The sequence below is a fragment of the Emydura macquarii genome, unplaced genomic scaffold (genome assembly GCF_026122565.2).
Source record: "Emydura macquarii macquarii isolate MOO-44397 ecotype Brisbane River unplaced genomic scaffold, CSIRO-AGI_Emac_v2 contig_533, whole genome shotgun sequence".
Classification (NCBI taxonomy): Eukaryota; Metazoa; Chordata; order Testudines; family Chelidae; genus Emydura; species Emydura macquarii.
Genome location: NW_027130670.1, coordinates 1 through 17,364, shown reverse-complemented (window position 1 = coordinate 17,364; position 17,364 = coordinate 1). Strand labels below are relative to the sequence as shown.

General features: G+C 52.7%; 1 protein-coding gene across 1 annotated transcript; it reads left to right on the top strand.

Moving 5' to 3' along the window:
- Window positions 1–745: 745 nt before the first annotated feature.
- Window positions 746–16,582, top strand: LOC137147327 (butyrophilin subfamily 1 member A1-like; the record flags this gene model as incomplete). The annotated part of the gene is made up of 6 exons (XM_067539342.1): window positions 746–1,093; window positions 5,547–5,828; window positions 8,238–8,345; window positions 12,135–12,155; window positions 12,258–12,284; window positions 16,023–16,582. Coding segments are annotated over 6 exons (1,346 nt in total), but the record flags the coding sequence as incomplete, so codon positions are not given.
- Between the last annotated feature and the right edge of the window lie 782 nt (window positions 16,583–17,364).

Genomic DNA, 17,364 nt, shown 5'->3' with positions numbered 1-17,364 from the left:
GCCCCATTGCTGTCCCTGGGCTTTGTCGCAGCCCTGGGCCCTGCAGCCTCATTTCTGGCCCCAGGGCCTGTGGCTGCACCTCCAGCCTCCACCACAGTTCCAGTTTGGGCCCCAGTTCCCAGCCCCCGTCCATGGCTTTGGACCCACTCCCAGCCCCGGCTCCCATTTGCTGCTCTTGTGGAGGGGGCTCGACCCCAAACATTTGTGGCCCACTGCCTTAGAGACAGGTTTGAAAGACTTTGGAATCTATCAGAAAGTCCCATGGGCCTGATGAGAATCCTTTGGTATAAACGTAACATGCGTTCAGCCCTTTGATTGGTTTATGGTACGTCTCCTCTGTCAGGCTTTTGTCCTGAAATGTTCTCTGCTGTGGAAGAGCCGTTTGGTTACTGGTAGCTGCTGGCAGACACGGTTCATAGCCCTGGGAGAGAAAGCAAAGCGCAGGTGCTGGACTTTGGTCAGGCCTGCTGTGTGGAGGGAGAGGAATGTGGGTCCCTGCCCAGAGAGAGGTGATGGCTGGAGGCCTGAGGGGACGATCCTTGAGCAGACCATGGAGGGGGTCAAAGGTGCAGTTACCCCAAGCCTGTGACTCTCTGCACTCATAGACATGTCTGGGGCACTGCATGGGTATGTGGTGCTCACTTCTAACGCAGGGCGCTCTCTTACAGTGAGTCTTGCTGCTGAATTCATGCCACCCCCAGCCCCTCGCTGATTTAATTTCCATTTGTCATTGCACATTTCACAGCACAGTTCACAGTGACAGGACCTGACCATCCAATCACCGCCTCCCTAGGCGGGGAGGCCATCCTGCCCTGCCACCTCTCCCCCAGGATGAGCGCTGAGCGCATGGAGCTGAGATGGTTCCGATCCCGGTTCTCTGCAGTTGTGCACCTGTACCGTGATGGGCAGGATCAGTATGGAGAGCAGATGCCGGAATATCGAGGAAGAACTGAGCTCTTGAAAGACGACATCACCAATGGGAGTGTTTCCCTGAGAATACACGATATCCGGCCCTCAGACGATGGGCAGTACAAGTGTTTTTTTCAGTCCAGTGTCTCTTATGAAGACACTTTATTGGAACTCCATGTTTCAGGTCAGTAACTTGTTCTGATGTTTTAATGTGTTACACAGGGGTAATAAGTGGAGTCAGAGGGTTCATGGCGAGATACACAATTTTTTTTGTTATGTTGGGTCGGTAACTCTGCTCTGGGTAAGGCTGATTCTAGTTCACTGTTTAACAGTCAGTTTTTCTAAGGCTCTGAAATCCAGGCACATACTCCTATTGTCTTGAAAATTGCTGTGACTCATTGGAGTCTGGGGTAGGGTTAGTGGCCCAAATTTGAGGTGGTTAGAGCAAGGGGCTAATGAGATACACAAACACCCCTAGACAGTCCCGAGACATGAACATGTGCTTATCACAACAGTTTTTGTGCACACCTGGGGCAGAACAATGGCTGATCCCCCCACACTGATGTCACCAGCTGGGATTGATCTCAGCTCGGGTCTGGCACCCACAGGGTAGCAGTGGTTGATACACAGGGTGCTGTAGCCCAGAGCCTGGCCTCAGAGTGGGAAAACTGAGGAATTCCCCATCCCCAGGGCAAGGAGAGTCAGGAGGCCTGACCCCTGAAGGTGATGCCAGAGAGAGCAGAAAGGGGGCAGAGGTGCAGCTAGTTCTGTAACCAGCCGTGCCATGAGGTTCAGGGCAGGTATAGTGAACACTTGGTCTACACTCAAACACTGAGCCTGCTCCGCGCAAACCACCCCCGGCTTGTAAAATGTTCCCACCCCATCACCCTTGCCCTGAGGATTCCTTCTGGGACGGTGCCAGCACCTGACAGTTTTATTGTACAGCAGCTACTTCCAGCATGTGAGAGAAGACTGGTGTGTCTGGCTCCTTCTCCGCCTCCTGCCCCGTCCCCCCCCCAACATGTACCTCCCCCTCTGCCCTACATTTCTGGTGCACGCGTCACAGGCAGCAGTGCACTGGTGGGCCAGACACTGCCTGGGTTACGTAGCCTGAGCTGCTCCCTGAGCTGGGCTCCTCATCCCAACTGCCATGCCTAGCTGGGTCCCTGCCCCTGTTCCAGCCAGACTTCCCCAGCCATGCTGCAGCCCACCCTATCCAACGCCCCCTCCCCACACTCTGCCAGCCCCCCACCCCCACACAGGCGTGATGTGTTTTAACTATTCATTTCCTGCATTTCAGGCGTTCACATTTTCACCACATTCAGCCCCCCTCATCCCACCCCCTTGATCACAGATCACACGAGGGGTTTAGACACTCCACGAGGGGCAGGGCCCCCAGATCCCAGGACATGCAGGGGGCAGAAAAGGGAGTTTAAAACTCTGCAGAGGGGAAGCGCTCCCCAGATCCCACAACTTTTACTGCCACCCCTCAAAATATCACATCCCCCCGTCCCTCTCCTTCCCCTCACCTGAGGAGGCCCCAACCCTTCTTTCCCCCCCACCAGCCATTCCCATTTATCCCCCTCCCCTAATACCCACATTCCTTGCTGCAGCCCTCTCCCTCTCCCGCATTTCCGTCTCCTCTGCCATCCCGATCACCCGCCCCCACCAAACGTTTGCATGTGCAATTTATTGTCTTTTCAAAGATAGTTTCAGCATCTTCTGAATTATCTGCTGTATGCAGATGTTCACAGGTCACTCGCAGATTTCTTCCCACGGTGGGTTTCAAACTTCAAAATTACTAGAATCTGGGAACTTTCTGAAAGGCTGGATTTTCTCAGGGTCTGTGTCTTGGGAATCTTTTGCTCAAATGACTCCACATTTGGATCATTCCCAGCCCTGCCCTCCTACAAGTCACAGCAAACTTTATCACAGCCCAGGTGTGCCTGCAGATTTCAGAGCACTTAGAAGAATCTTCCTTTAAACAGAAAAGTCTTTGCAATCTGAACTGAAGCAGAGCTGGTGCTCGCCATAACACTGTATGGAATTAACCATCAGCAACTGCTTTGCTGTATCCAGATCCGCATTCCTCAGCACAGGGTAATGCTGAAAGGCGGCTGTTCAGGCAGGCTAAAGAGAGAAGGAGGGGAAGGGGTCTACCCAGCCATCTCCAGTATCCGAGCCTCAGTGAAGTGAGCCCTGTGGCCCGTTCATATTAATTAGATGTTCTCAGTTTAATGAAGTTACCCCAGTGGAGATAAATACAGCCTTAAACCATGGCTCTGAGAGGTGTGAACTGCTGCACCCACGGCAGAAGGTGTTCCCATCCCCCCTCCCCAGTGCTGCAGAGCTGGTGATATGCATCAGTCATGCCCATTCTCAGCCCCTCACCCCAGTCCCAGCATAGTGTGTTTTGGCACCTGTTCCCAGCATGCATCTCCTCAGCTCCTCCTCACCACACCCAGCAGGGCAGAGGGCAGAGCTTCTCCACATCCTGGTGCTCATGGGGCAGAGAGAAGGGCTCAGATATTGAGGGATGAGCCCCTTCCCTCCCCATCCCAGCTCACATGAGGTTGTGTGTGTGTGTGTGTGTGTGTGTATGTGTGTTTGGAAATGGGGTCAGACTGCATCAAACCAGGTTTTGCGAATAATGAATGTTGTGTTTTGATATTTATCTGCTACTTCCATCTAGTGCAGGTTTTTGCATTATTTGCACCTGTATGTTTTGTTCATTATGTGTTTACATAAAAACAATACAAATAAAGTTAAAAAAAATTATCCCGAGCGGGGAAGGTTCCAGACACGTGTCCCTTCTCTACCGTTCTGTGGAGGATCATCTGTGTGAAATTTGTAAACAGTTTCAGGCCTTCTCTGCACAGCGTGGTCTGGTGCGGGAGGCGTTACCTTAACCCTGCATTTCCTTCTTATCTAATGTCCGCATTCTGTGGGTGTGTTTCCTGGCTCTGAGATGCGTCCAATTTTCTGTTGCCAACTTCTGCGCTCTGGAAGGGAAGGAGGCACTGCCGACGCAACCTGACCTCCCCAGTAACAAAATGTTTTGGCAGTGAATTGATTTAAGGCTTGTCTACACATACACATGCACTGGTTTTAATGAAGTTGTGCAAAACCCCATGGGGACACTCTCAAATGGTTTGGAAATGGTTTGTATTAATTTAGCTTCAGTCGATTCCTTCTTGATTAAAGAGTGTTCACACGGGGTTTGCACTGGTTTAACTAAACCACTTTAACTAAACTGGAGCACATTTGTGCATAGAACATGTAATGTGTATAGAAATACATGAGATCTTTTTAGGGGACAGGGCAATATGCCACATTTATTATGAGAAAACACTATTATGTTAATAGCTATTATCTAGTATCTACACAAACACATAGACACCAAATGTTCTGCACTTCATGAGGTATAGTTCCCAGTCCTGATCAGTGCTGGAGATCGTAGCTGGAGTTCACAGCTCGTGGCGTCTACCTGGACAGGGAAGCCGAGCATGAAGGAGAGCAGGGTCTCTGTCGGGCGTGCACCAACCAACGCTCTTTGATGCTATGTAGAATGTTACCCAAAGCTCTACAATCTCACCCATTCTTGTAGAAGTTTTAATTTTGATGTGAGTTTTTGAGTCCTGCTATGTCATGCTGCCTCGGGGCTGTGTCCTGTGTGATCATTGATCACCAGTCAATTGCAGACATGACTTTCCTCTTGTCTTGATTATACTTTGTTCTTTTCTCTCTGGGGTGGACCCTCCTTCTTGCTTTTTTCAGGGATTTGTCTGCATTCTTCAGCCATTAAAGTGATACTTGCATTTCATCATCAGGACAGGCTGGCATTGGAGACTGATCCCATCACACACTCCCTTCATTCACCCATCTAAATGAAATTACACAGTCTACACCTAGACGGAGTTTAATCAAGAATGTAAAATGGAGTACATTATTCAAGATGGAGTTCCAATTTACAATATGGAGTCCCATCAGACATTCTTTACAATGTAATAGGATAAGTTAGTAAAAAGAGTTACTTTAGTTACAATAGCAAAGAATAGATACACAGTATTAAAGAACAGATACTCTAATGGCAACTTCTAATGGCTATGAAGGAATGAGCTACTTAATTAGGAAAATTTCTATACAGACAGTTTTTATCAGTGCTAATAATAAAAGCACAAGTGACTGAAATAGTGGAAGGACAAAACTTAAACTGTGGAGGGACAAGAAGCAAGTGACTTGAAGATGGCTTTGTCAGTGGAAACTAATTCAACACAGGAATGGCTTTCCCAGTGAACAAATGAAAGTGGCTCTACCAAGCATCTCTTAATATGGGCACTGCATGGTTTTATGAATGAATGAGTGTATGTTAATCATACAGTAAAAAAAAAAAAATCATTTGTAAAATAAATTCAGTTCAATTTATCTATCTGTAGCCCTACAAGCAGACCTGACATTAACATTAATTTTACTGTATGTCAAATTGGAATCTGTCCAGTTTAACTAATCAACCATACTCAGGGGCTCACATTCAGTTATTAGTTTAATAGGAAACGGCTTTTGATAATAATGTAAAAACTTTTGGCTCATTACTGGGCACTGCAGGGTCATCACAAGTTCATTCACTTCTTCTGTAGGTTTGGGCTCTGCTCCTGCCATCTCTGTGGAGGGACATCAGGACGGAGGGATCCGGATTGTGTGTCGATCATCTGGATGGTTCCCAGAGCCCGAGGTGCTGTGGAGAGATCTCCAGGGGCAGCTCTTACCATCAGCCTCTGAAAACATATCCCAAGAGGCCAATGGCCTGTTTCAAGCAGAAGCTGCCATTGTTCTAACAGAGGAGTCCAACCGGAAAGTGTCCTGCTGTGTCAGGAACCCCCGACTCAACCAGGAGAGGCAGTCAGCGATTTCCATAGCAGGTCAGTGCCTGTCCAAGCCGCACGTGGCTAGACTGAGATGGTGCAGACATTGGTGGAGCGTATTTAAAATTGTATCTTCTCATTATTGGCCTGAACCTTCAAGGTGCCGAGCGCTTCTTGTAAATCCTGAGCAGCCTCAATGCTCTGTGACTCCAGCAGGAGCTGAGGGTGTTTAGGACTTTGCAGGCTGGGCTGCCATTGGCCAGATTCTCAGAGCAGCTTCGTATCCAGTGAGCATCTCTTCTCTGTGGGGGAGGGGGAGGGAATTCTCCTTTGTCCCTGCAGTGCAGTGACGACTATGCTGGATTTGCAAACTGTCAGTTTAGGAATGGGGGTTGGGATTGGGGTTTTCTAGGTCCTGTTCGCAGGCTATAGGAGGGCTCTGCAGCGTGTGAGCAGAATCAGGGTTTGTTTACAGGAACAGTTAGTTCACAGGAAGCTAGGGAGTAAATCTGCCTTACTGTCTGTGTGGACCCTGCTACCTGCACTAACAATTCCGTAGTGTGCTTTGATCTTGATTTTAGGTATTATTTTCTACCAAACAACTTGGTTAATACAGAATATTTCATCTCTATAATAATAAAAATGTGGCAATTGTAAAGTACTGTTCATCTGAGGTCTCAAAGTGCAGCACTGCTGTTTAGTCTAAGATATGCCCAGGATTACCTGATTGTTATGTTCACAGCATACACAGTGAGAGTGTAAAACAAAACATAAATACTCTTCCTGGCAGGCTGCAATGTAACACTGCTTTACTTCTAAGAATCCAGAATTCTACCACACCACAACCAAGTACAGAGAGAGACAAAGCAGGCTGCTCCCTAAGGCAGAGGAACAGAATTCAGCCCACCTTGCTCTAGGCTGGCTCTTTGCAGACTGACTGCAGAGGACCCAGATACACGGTCCCTACAGAGCCCCTTACCTGCAAGCAGGACCAGGAATCCCCTCAGGATTTAAGGTGTCAGCTTGTAACTTTTACACAGTTTCAATACACCACACTGATCACCTAGCAAAGGACTCTCTAGTCAGCCATTGCTCCTTGGCCCAGGAAACAGGAATCTGGAGGAATTTTTACTCTGAATTTCCAGGCCCTAGTTTTGTTTTTATTAAAATCCTTCATTCACATATTTGGGGTCAGACTGTCTCATGTAGCTGGGCCTCTCTGAGCTCAGGGGAGTCGGGGTGTCAGGAAGCTGGTCACAGCTCTGATCCTGAGGGCCAGTCTGCATCGGCTGCAGCCTTGGGGTCAGTCAGAGCAGTCTAGGGAAGTGAGGGAACGCCGGCTCGCTTGGACATAGGCCGGGGCAGATGAAGATGGATGCAGCATAGTTGAGCTCCACCCTCCCACCTCATGCCCCCTTCCATGAATTAACCATAGTCAGTAAAAAGACTAAAGCTTGGACTTTCATTGGCTTAATATAATAAAGCACAAGGGAGCCACATCTCACTGTGTATTTCGCTGTGAGATTCTTTTAACTGTCCTGGTCACCATTGTCGAGTGTCCTGCCTTCATCCTGCACGTTTGCTTCCAACTAGTCAATGTGTTAACTCAAAGACTGGGATCTGCTGTTAGTGTGCTCAGAAATTGACACGTTCGATAATGACAGAAAGGCTTTAATTACTATACTTATAAACATATCAAATGAGCCCCCAAACCAAAAGTCCAGTATATTTTAGCTGCAAAAGTAATTATCCTTCCCAATGCAGGCAAGAGGTGGTGATGGTTTCTTAGCAGCTTCCCCCGAGAGCCTGGATCCATGGTCTCAGAAGACAGCTGGGCAAGATGGCAGGTCTTGTCAGTTTCTTGTCCAGCCTGATTCTTTACTCTTGAAGCTTGCCTGCCTTGCTTATTTCCATTGCTTCGCTTTTATATTCTTAAATCCAATGTTTTTCAAAGCATTTTGGTAATTTACATGAGTAAACACAGGAATTCCAGAAAACAATACAAGAGGGAGAGACCCATGTGCTTTACTTAGTGAAAAGGTGCTAGCCACCTAGATGTGTTGTGTAGTTTCAGTGTTCCACCCTTCAAACAAAGGGGTATTGGGGTTGTTGTGATTAAATTGAGCAATACTTGGGGTGGCATCCAGCCATGGGCTTTGATCTGACACATTTCTGTTTACTGCATAGATGAGTTACTCCCAGAGGATAAGTTCATTAGGGAAAGTGGTCCAGACAAGAGAGGCAATTAATAAACAGTTATCTGAATGAAATACCAGACATACTTTGAGAATAAAGACAGCATGGGTGTGTTGCAATGAGAAACAATCACCCCTTTTCAAAAGGGACTCCAGCCCCCATTTCACATACTCTGCAATATGCAACTTATTAATTTAGTAGCTTAATTTTATAAGAAGGCCCAGCCTAGCTGAAATTTCATGGTCTACACAATGACACTTTCTCTTGCAGAGCTGTTTTTCCCAAGGGTCAATCCCTGGTTGGTGGCTCTGGGGGTGATCCTGGCTGTTCTCATTCCCCTGGCCAGTTACTGCTTCTGGAGGGAACACAGAGCGAAAGGTAACGTAATGGTGGGGATGAGAAAGGGGGACTTGGTGAAAAGGAGAGACAGACAGACAGAGATTTAAAACCAAAACAAAAAGCAGAGAGACAGGGATTAAGGGTTGGTTGTTTTTTTTTTTTTTTTTTTAACATCCAGAGGAGTTTCAGGCAGTGGGAGCTGGGCTGAGGGTGAAGGGGGAGCTGAATAAATTATGACTTCACATTCGAACTGAGAAGCATCAAGTGGTTTCACCCCTTTGGCTCTCACCAAGACACCCGCTGGAATGTGACTCTGAGCTACTCTGTGGGTTCAGCACTGCTCCAGCTGAAACACAAACGTGAGGCTCAGTGAGCTGGGCTTGGAGCTCCGACATGTGTAACTGGGCTGCTTGCAGGAAAACCAAAAAGCAAAGTAGGAGGAGAGAAGGGGCTTCTTAGGGCTCAATTCTGCCCCCCTGTCTGTGCATGGATCCCCTCTTTTCCCCGTCTAGGTAAGTAGGAGCTGTACATGGGCAAAGTAGTGGCTGTGCAAATGGGAAGGGTAACAGTTACCTTATCTGCACTAAGCTTTGCCCAGCTTGAGATCCTGCTACAGGAACAGGGCAATGAACTCTCTACTGCAGTGTAAGTGCTCAGCTGGAGTTTTTTCTCTGGTCACAAAGAGCAGAAATTGGCCTTCAGTGATCTCTGTGTTTATAGGGAGCGGGGGTCTGAATACTCAGGTTTTGTTTAAATTAATGAGCACCAGTGTGTAAACCCCCTAAGGCACCTTTGAAAGTCCCACCCAAAGGGTTTTTCTTCCCTGAAGTGCTGTGAACTTTATGTAGAAATTTGCAAGTGTAGGAAGAACTGGGAAGGGGAAATGTCTGTTAAAATGATTTTCCAGTCAAGATGGATGTGAAAGTTGGAACTGGATGTTGTGTGTTTAGACCTGTCACCTTCCCACACTGTCAGCACCAGGTTTGAACTGGTTCATTTGTGGTTTGAATGGATACAGGATGCGCATTGAGCCCATGGTTAGGTGACAGGGATTATCTCATTTCGAGCTGTATGTACAATGTGTCTATGTGCTCAGAGAGCTATGTTGGGCTCATTTTCAAACACTAACAAATCAGACCAATTAACTGTCACTGTCTTGTTTCACGGGCCTTGTAGAGAATTTTCTGCCCCAGCTGCACGGCTGTGCGGTCTGGCTAGGAGTGCTGTAACAAAACACTCAGGATTTGCACGGCTGTGTGGTCTGGCTAGGAGTGCTGTAACAAAACACACACACTACGGATTTGCACGGCTGCCCTGAGACCCTGCTCGCACTGGGGCACAAGATGGTCTAGCTCAGGCTGTGCTCAGAAGTGACTGTCAGACGTGACGCTACCTCCATTTCCTGCAGTGTTTGTATCCCAGGCTGACACACCCAGTGGACGAGCTCCATGTGGGAAAGAGCTGAGCTTAGAGGTGATGCCTGCGGGGTCCATCCACACCCTCCTCCCCGGCTCATGCTGAGCTGAGCACTCAGCTAAGGAAAAGCACCTTCACTGTGTTCTTAGCTGGGCACCTTCCATCTAGCCGGGCCTTACAGGGAGCTGTTCCCGTGTGTCACTGGGACCAGGGGGCAAATCAGGAGTTGGTCTAGAATGGGAGTTCAGGGACCTCCACAGGGACCCATCTGTGTCTCTCCATGCATCCATCTATTTGTTTCTTTATTTCATAACGACAGCCCAGCTGCATTAAACAATAATAGGAACTTCACCATAAACATAAATCCCCGGCCCCTGGGCAATTGCCCCTTTGCCCCCCGCCATGGCCGGGCCTGCCCAGCCCCACGCACTGAACCCAGGGGATTTATTGCTCCCACACGGCGGGGGAGGGAGCAGGTCTGGGGTCACTCTGCGACCGTGTCCCAGCGACGTGCCCCTGCTGGGAGCTGCTGTAGCACTTCACACCCCCGGGGTGCCCCCGGCAGGCAGAAGGTGGCAGGGACGCGGTGGCTGATGATGTCATCACACTGCTTGTCACAGTGTCACTCGCCCATCTTCTCTCTGTGCTGATTGGCTGCCGGCTCCGACCCCCTCACACCCAGTCCTGTCACCCCAACCTCCTTCACCCCGTCCTGCTCCCCTCCCCCTCCCTTTCCATGTAGCTCGCCCCTCCCCCTGCCCAGCGCAGGGTGATTGTTAAAGGGTGGCAGGGACGTGCCATTTGCACCATTGCTCTGCTCACTCTGCTTGTGTGTCCTGCCCCTTCCCCCGCCCTGGGCCTGTCGTGTCTGGTTAGACTGGCAGCTCTTCGGGGCAGGGACTGGCGACTGCTCCACGTCTGTGCAGAGCCTAGCACTGGCCTGGCCTGGCCTCTAGGCACAGCTGTAATACAGGGCGGGGCACCCACTTTGTTACTCATGTAGGCAGAGCTGCATCCCCAGGACAAGCCCTCAGGCCTCCTGTGGCTAGGTCCCACCCCCACCCCACCCCCACTCTGGGCAGATCCATAGCGACTTGGGTGAAAACTGGAAAATCTATTTCCAGTAAAATCCGGCTTTTCCATTTTCTGATTTTCACCAAAATCAGTCGGGTTCTGAGGGGGCCTGGGGTCTGGAGAGGAGGGGTCTGGCTGGACTGGGAATGAGAAACCTGCCTGGGGGATGGCTGGAGTAGGATGAGGGACCCCTGACCTTCACCCTAAACCCTAATCCTAACCCTGAGGTCTTTTTCCTGAGTAGTTACACCCCATGATGACTTAGTTTCCTTAATAACCTCTTGTGAAAAACTTCGTTAAAGGCTTTTTGAAAGTCCATGTAAATTATACCATTGGGTTCTCCTCTGTGCATTATTTACTGACCTACTCAGAGCAATGTAATAAATTAGGGGGACACAGGTTTCCTTTCCAGCTCTGCTACTCAGACCTTATCCTATCATTGTCATAGAGCTGTTTTCAATTTCTATTGTAGTTGTTGTTTCAGCCAGTTCAGCACGTACTGACACAAGGCTCACTGGGCTGTAATTCTCAGCATCACTCCTACCAAATTGTAAAGTTGGCTACAACATTCCCAAACCTCCGAGTCTCCAGAACAGCAGCTGATTTTAATGAGAGATGCACATTATTGTTGGCACTTCAGTCATGTCGATCTGACGTCATTTGAGAGCTCCTGGGCTTTGCAATCTGGCAGGGTTCCCCTCTGCTCTTGGTGGCTGCTGGCTCTTTCATTGACCAGTTTGTTCCAATATCTCCTCTTCACATCTCAACCCCTGATCGTTGTTTCCTGAAAAGAGCCGCTCCAGGGCAGGTCTCTCCCCTGCACCCTCTGTGGTAAAAACTGATGCAAAGAAATCAGTCTCTCAGCATTATTCTTATCCTCCCCAATTGCTCCCTTTACCCCTGCTGATCCAGGGACCCATCGATTCTCTCACAGATGTCCTGGTTCTGATGGACTGAAATGATTCCCTAGTATTTGATTTATATTTCAGGCTATTCACTCTGCTAATTCCATTCTAGCCTCCTAATTCCCATCACACACGTCACCTGCTGCACTGTTCGCTCCTTTCTCCTGGCTCACAGGGTTAATATTTGCCATGTGCTGAGGGATCCCTGTTTGGCTCTAACATCCTCTTGCACCTGGCCAGGTGGCTGGACGGGGTTACTGTATTTCTTCCCTTGCTGATGCCTTTGTTGCCCAGGGGGTGCCAGGCTCTGGTTGCTGACGTAGCCTCCAGGCCAGTCTAAGGATTTTAACTTCCCTGCTTTAAGGCCTTTTTGACTCGCTTCCCCTGGTGAGATCATGTGATATTGACACGTTTCTCTTTGTTTTCTTTTTAGAGAAACTCCAGGATGAGCTCAGTAAGTTCCATTCCCCCCAGTATCACCTTGTCTGACATTGTCTCCTGCTCAGCCTGTCTGTGTTCAGGGCGTTCTCACCCCTCTGTCTGTGTTTGGTTGCAGGGTGGAGAATGATCCCGCCCTACGCAGGTACTGTACATCCCACTGATATTTTATCCAGGGTGAGACCCCTCCTCCCCCTGGGGGCTCTCTGCTCCTTTCCCTGCCCAAAGCATTTTCCTATGAAATTCAATGGGCTAGAAGCAGCAATGTCACGGGGGCAGATGGAAAGGGGCAGACGATACCCGGGTTTATTGCAGGGCAGGGACACGCCCCCTTTGGGAAAGGGCTGATTGGTGAGGAAATCCTGACCCTGCTGTCAGCTGTCCAGGGCGGTAGCTGGGTTCTGCAGGACAGACATTCTCACCTAGCCATAACTGGCAATGAATTGCCCAGCTCTCTCTTCCCAGAATTTGCATGCTCAGACCGGGCTTTAGTAATTTGCTGCTATTGTAAGCGGGGGAATGGGCCCGCTATTGTGGGGATCTTTCCTTTCTTGTACAATACCCCGGTAGAGTTGGCTAGCAAAAGGATCCGAGTCCCTGCTCCCACTCCCTTTACCCAGAAGCCCCACTTGACCTCGAGGGCTTCCCTCCCACTCTCCTGTGTGGTCGGGTGCCTGTAACCCCGACAAGGCTGGGCCCAGGATTTCTGGGGCTCAACCCCCAATCTTGCCGTGGTCCCTTAGGGCAGGGGCTAGGGTGTCCCCACTCCGAGGTACTAACTCTGCACTGGGCACTTCCCTGCCCCACTGATCAGTGCATACAGTACAAAGCAATACAATTTAATACACAAACAGCAATCAAATCAATTAAAAAAATAAGAAAAGAGTAAAAAGGTTAAAGTAAAACATCCCAGCACTACCCCTGGCACAGGGCACCACGCACAGTGTCTCTGGGGTTCACAGTCTGTCACACGTTGCAGGCCCACTGTCCAGGCCCTGGCTATGCTGCAGGAATGCAGAGTCAGCCCCTGCTCTGCCAGTAGCCACACACTCCCAAAGTCCCTTTTGTTCTTCCCAGCTGCTCACCACACCCAGCTCCAGACGGCTCCTGCTCCAGCTCGCTCCGCTCCATGCAGCTGTGCTTCGCTTTCTGGGATGCCCCTCTGCTCTGCTGCTGTAGGTTGGGTCAGCTTGGCTCCATTCAGCTTTCTGTGCACCTATTCCAGCCTTCCAGCTGCTGGCTGCTTTTCCTTAGCTCGGTCAGTTCTGCCCCTGCACGCCCCAGCAGGCAGCCCCAGCTCACACGGAGGGCTGGGCTCCCCCCACCCTCCTGGCTCTCTCATTAGCCTGCCTGCCCTGTCAGTCAGGCTGACCTGAGTTGGCCTCTCTCCACTGGCCCTGGGGGCTGTCCGTTCCAGGGTCCTGCTTCCTCCGGAGATGGCCAATCAAAAAGACCCACTAAGTTTCAGTAAGGGGCTAATAGACCCCTTACACTAGCATAACATGCCCAGACAGGAGCTGTCCTGTGTCTTCATGGGTTTGGGGCAGCGAAGGCCCTGTCCCCATTGCAAGAGCAGACGGGTTTTTATAACCAGCTTGTGACACTCCCCAGACCCAGTTACAGCAAATTGTGCCCACACGGCACCTTTTCTGCCTCACAGCTGTGGCTGAGCTGTGTGTGTGTGTGTGTGTGTGTGTGTGTTTGCTCCCAGCATGCTGCCTGGCTGTGTGTGCACTGGTGCATGCTGGGAGAGTCTGAGGCAGCTCCAGCAGGGGTCAGAGAGCCCAAGGGCCATGCACACACATTGCAGCACCACTGGCCCAGGGGTCCCTGCACTCCGGGGTGTCTTACCGCACAGAGCTTGGAGCAAGAGGGGGCGGGCAGGAGAGTCACACAAACACCACTGCGGGTCCTGTTAGGGTCGCCACCTCTGAGATCCGAAAAACCAGGACATCTGCCTGCTCCACATACCCCTCACCTGAGCACTGTCTGCCCAGCCCACCCTGGGGCAGCGCCCAGCCCCCACAGGCTCCTGCCTTGGGGCTGCCCCAGGTACCAAGCATGTCAAGCAGGACACGGCGCCAGATCTACTCTCCCCCCTATGGCAGTGACCCCCACAGCCAGTGCCTGCACGGTGGTGAATGGGTCCTGCTAGCCCGGAGCTCCCATCTCACTGCCAGGCTCCCTCTGCACCAGGACCACCACCCGCAGCTCCCACGTCCCACAGCCCTCGATCACCCCATGGCACAAGACCCTCCCCTCGCCCCCTGGTGCCTGCCCCTTCCCTTGCACCCCTCCCCCGCCACCTTCCACATCCCCCACCAGCCCCTGACCCTTCACTCCCCACCCCCGTCCCCTGGTGCCAGCCCCTCCCTTCCCTCCTCTTAGCCCCTGGGGCCCCTCTCTTACCTCCCCCCATCTGCCCCCTGGTGCCCACCCCTTCTCTTGCCCCACATTGGGCCCCCTGCTGTCTGTGCCTCCCTCACCCCCTTTACCCTCTGGGTCCCACCCCTCCCCTCATCCACCCTCTTCCTCTCTGGTGCCCCCCCATTACCCTCTGCCCCCATAAAGCTGCCCTTTGCCACACCCCTCTCTGCCCCCTTGTACTCCCTTGTCCATCATCCCCCCCATTCTACCCCCAGTACTCGACCCTCCCCCCTCTGCCCTCCTTGCACCCACCCCACCATTCACCCCCCTCAGCCCTCCTGGTGCCAGCTCCTCCACTCACCCCACCCCGTACCCCTGGCACCCACCCCTGCTATCCTCACCTTCTCCCCATTAACCACTGCCCCTTTCCTTGCTCCCCTGGTGTCCCTGGGGTCTGCCTTTCCCCTCTCTCCCCTGGCCCCCTTGTGCCTGCCCCTCACCTCACCCCCCTTGTCACCTTGTCACCTGCGCATTCCCCTGCAGCCCCTTTGCCCACCTGGTGTGCGCCACTGCCATTGAGATCCCTCTGCCCCGCCTGCTGCCCCTTCCCTCACCCCCTATAGCGTTCTGGAGCCAGCCCCACCTTTCACTGCCCCTCTGCCCCCTCCAGCCCACCCCTCTCCTTCCCCATGCCCCTTGGAGCCCCCTATTCCCTCACAACTCTCTGCCCCTGGTGCCCACCCCCCCTGGCTCTTGACGTCTGCCCCTTCTACCGCTCCCTCTAGTCCTCTGGGGCCAACCCCTCCTTTCACTGCCCCTCTGCCTCCCTGGGACTCCTCTTCTGCCTTAGCCCCCCGACACCTGCTGCTCCCATCACCCCACTCTGCCCCCTGGCACCTGCCCCCCCCGCTCTGCCCTCTGGTGATCACCCCTGTCCTAGACACCCCCGCTGCCCCCGGCTCCTGCCTCACTCTGTGCCCCTGGTCCCTGCCCGTTCCCTGCCCCTGTCACCTGCCCCACTCCTCCCCCAACCCTGGCACCTGCCCCTCCTCTTCACTCCCCTCTGCTCCCCTACACGCCTCCCTCTCCTCATTCCCCTGCCCCTTGGAGACCCCCATTGCCTCACACCCCTCTGTCTCCTGGTGCCCCCCTTCCCTTGCTTCCCTGTGCCCCCGGGTCCTGCCCCTCCCTTCAACCCCCTCTGTCCTCCTGGTGCCTGCTCCTTCCCTTCCCCCCTGCCCTTGTGCCTGCCCCTGCCCTCTGCCCCTCCTCTGCCTCTCCCAGCATCAGCCTGTCCCCTCCCCCATCCCTGGGCTGCCCTCCCCCACACCGCCCCTCCCCTTTCCTGCTTGCCTTCCCCTCAAGTTCGCTCCCATGGGCAGAGGGGCCCTGAGTCCCCTTAATGGGCAACAACCACCCCCCCCCCCCGCAGCGATTAACGGGGACACAGGTTAATTTCCCTTTGATCCTGTGACCAGCCCCTGCCCTGGCCCTGACTCTGTGACTCTCTCCCCAGTGGACGTGACTCTGGATCCAGACACGGCTCATCCCAACCTCGTCCTGTCTGAGGATCGGAAACGTGTGAGACACGGAGACACACGCCAGGATCTGCCCGACAATCCTGAGAGATTTGATTATTGTCACTATGTGCTGGGTGCTGAGGGGTTCCTGGGTGGGAGGCGTTACTGGGAGGTGGAGGTGGGAAAGAAGCCTGAGTGGATTCTGGGGGTTTGTAGGGAATCTGTGAGCAGGAAGGGGCCGGTCATACCCACACCTGGGAATGGATACCTGGCCCTGTTGCTGTGGAATGGGGAATACGAGGCCCGCACCTCCTCCTGGACCATCCTCCCCGTGAGCGTCAGGCCCAGCCGGGTGGGGATTTTCCTGGACTATGAGGCGGGCGAAGTCTCATTTTACAATGTCACTGACAGGTCCCAGCTCTTCACTTTCACTGACACCTTCTCCGGGACGCTTCGCCCTTATTTCCATCCTGGTCTCAATGCTGGGGGTAAAAACGTGGCTCCCCTGATCATCTGCCCGGTCCCAGCCCAGGCCAGAGGGAATCTCTGTCCCTGACAGCGACACCCACACAGAGACTGTCCCCCCCAGCGCTGAGCAGCCCCCAGGCCTGTGTCCAGGGGAGGGGCTAAAGGGCATCAGCAGAGAAGGGGGTGGAGGGAGCCGGCAGTTGGGCTGTGTGGCAGGGCAGGGGGTGTCTGGTTTTGGTGGGGGCAGTGTCAGGGGTGGAGGCTGAAGGTGAGGTGGGGAGGGAGCTGCAGCAGCAGGAAGGGAAGAGCCCGGCTGACATGAGGAAAACTTTGGGGGGGGATGTTATGAGGGGGGAGGGGAAAGAGGCCCAAGGAAGAAGAGCCCCTGGCAGAAATGAGCTGGGGGAGGAGCCCAGTGAGTGCGACAGAACCAGTGAGCCAGGGGAAGGTCCCGGCATTTCCTGCCCTGGGGGAGTCTCTGCCCATGGTGGGGAGTGAAACGCCCGGGCCCTGCTGTACGGGCCGCTCTGCGCTGCAGCTTTAACCTGTGTGGGGAGCTGGTCCCAGCACGATGCGGGGTGGGTGAGGGTGGGGAGAGCTGGGGGAGTGGATTCAGTAGCTGGGCCCGGGGAAGGGAGGTGAGAGCCCAGCCCCAGGGCTGTGTGAGTGAGGGGCCAGGCTGGGCGAATAGGATCCGTTCACAGGAAGGAGCCCAGGCAGCTTTTCCCCCTGCTGCCCATGTATTTGCTCCACCCCAGTGCAGTGCGACAAACAGCTCCCGACAAACGGCTCCCGGCACAGGGTGATCCCACTAGGAAATGCGGTACACTGACTCACAGTGGGTTTATTTGCTTGCTATATCTGCTGATG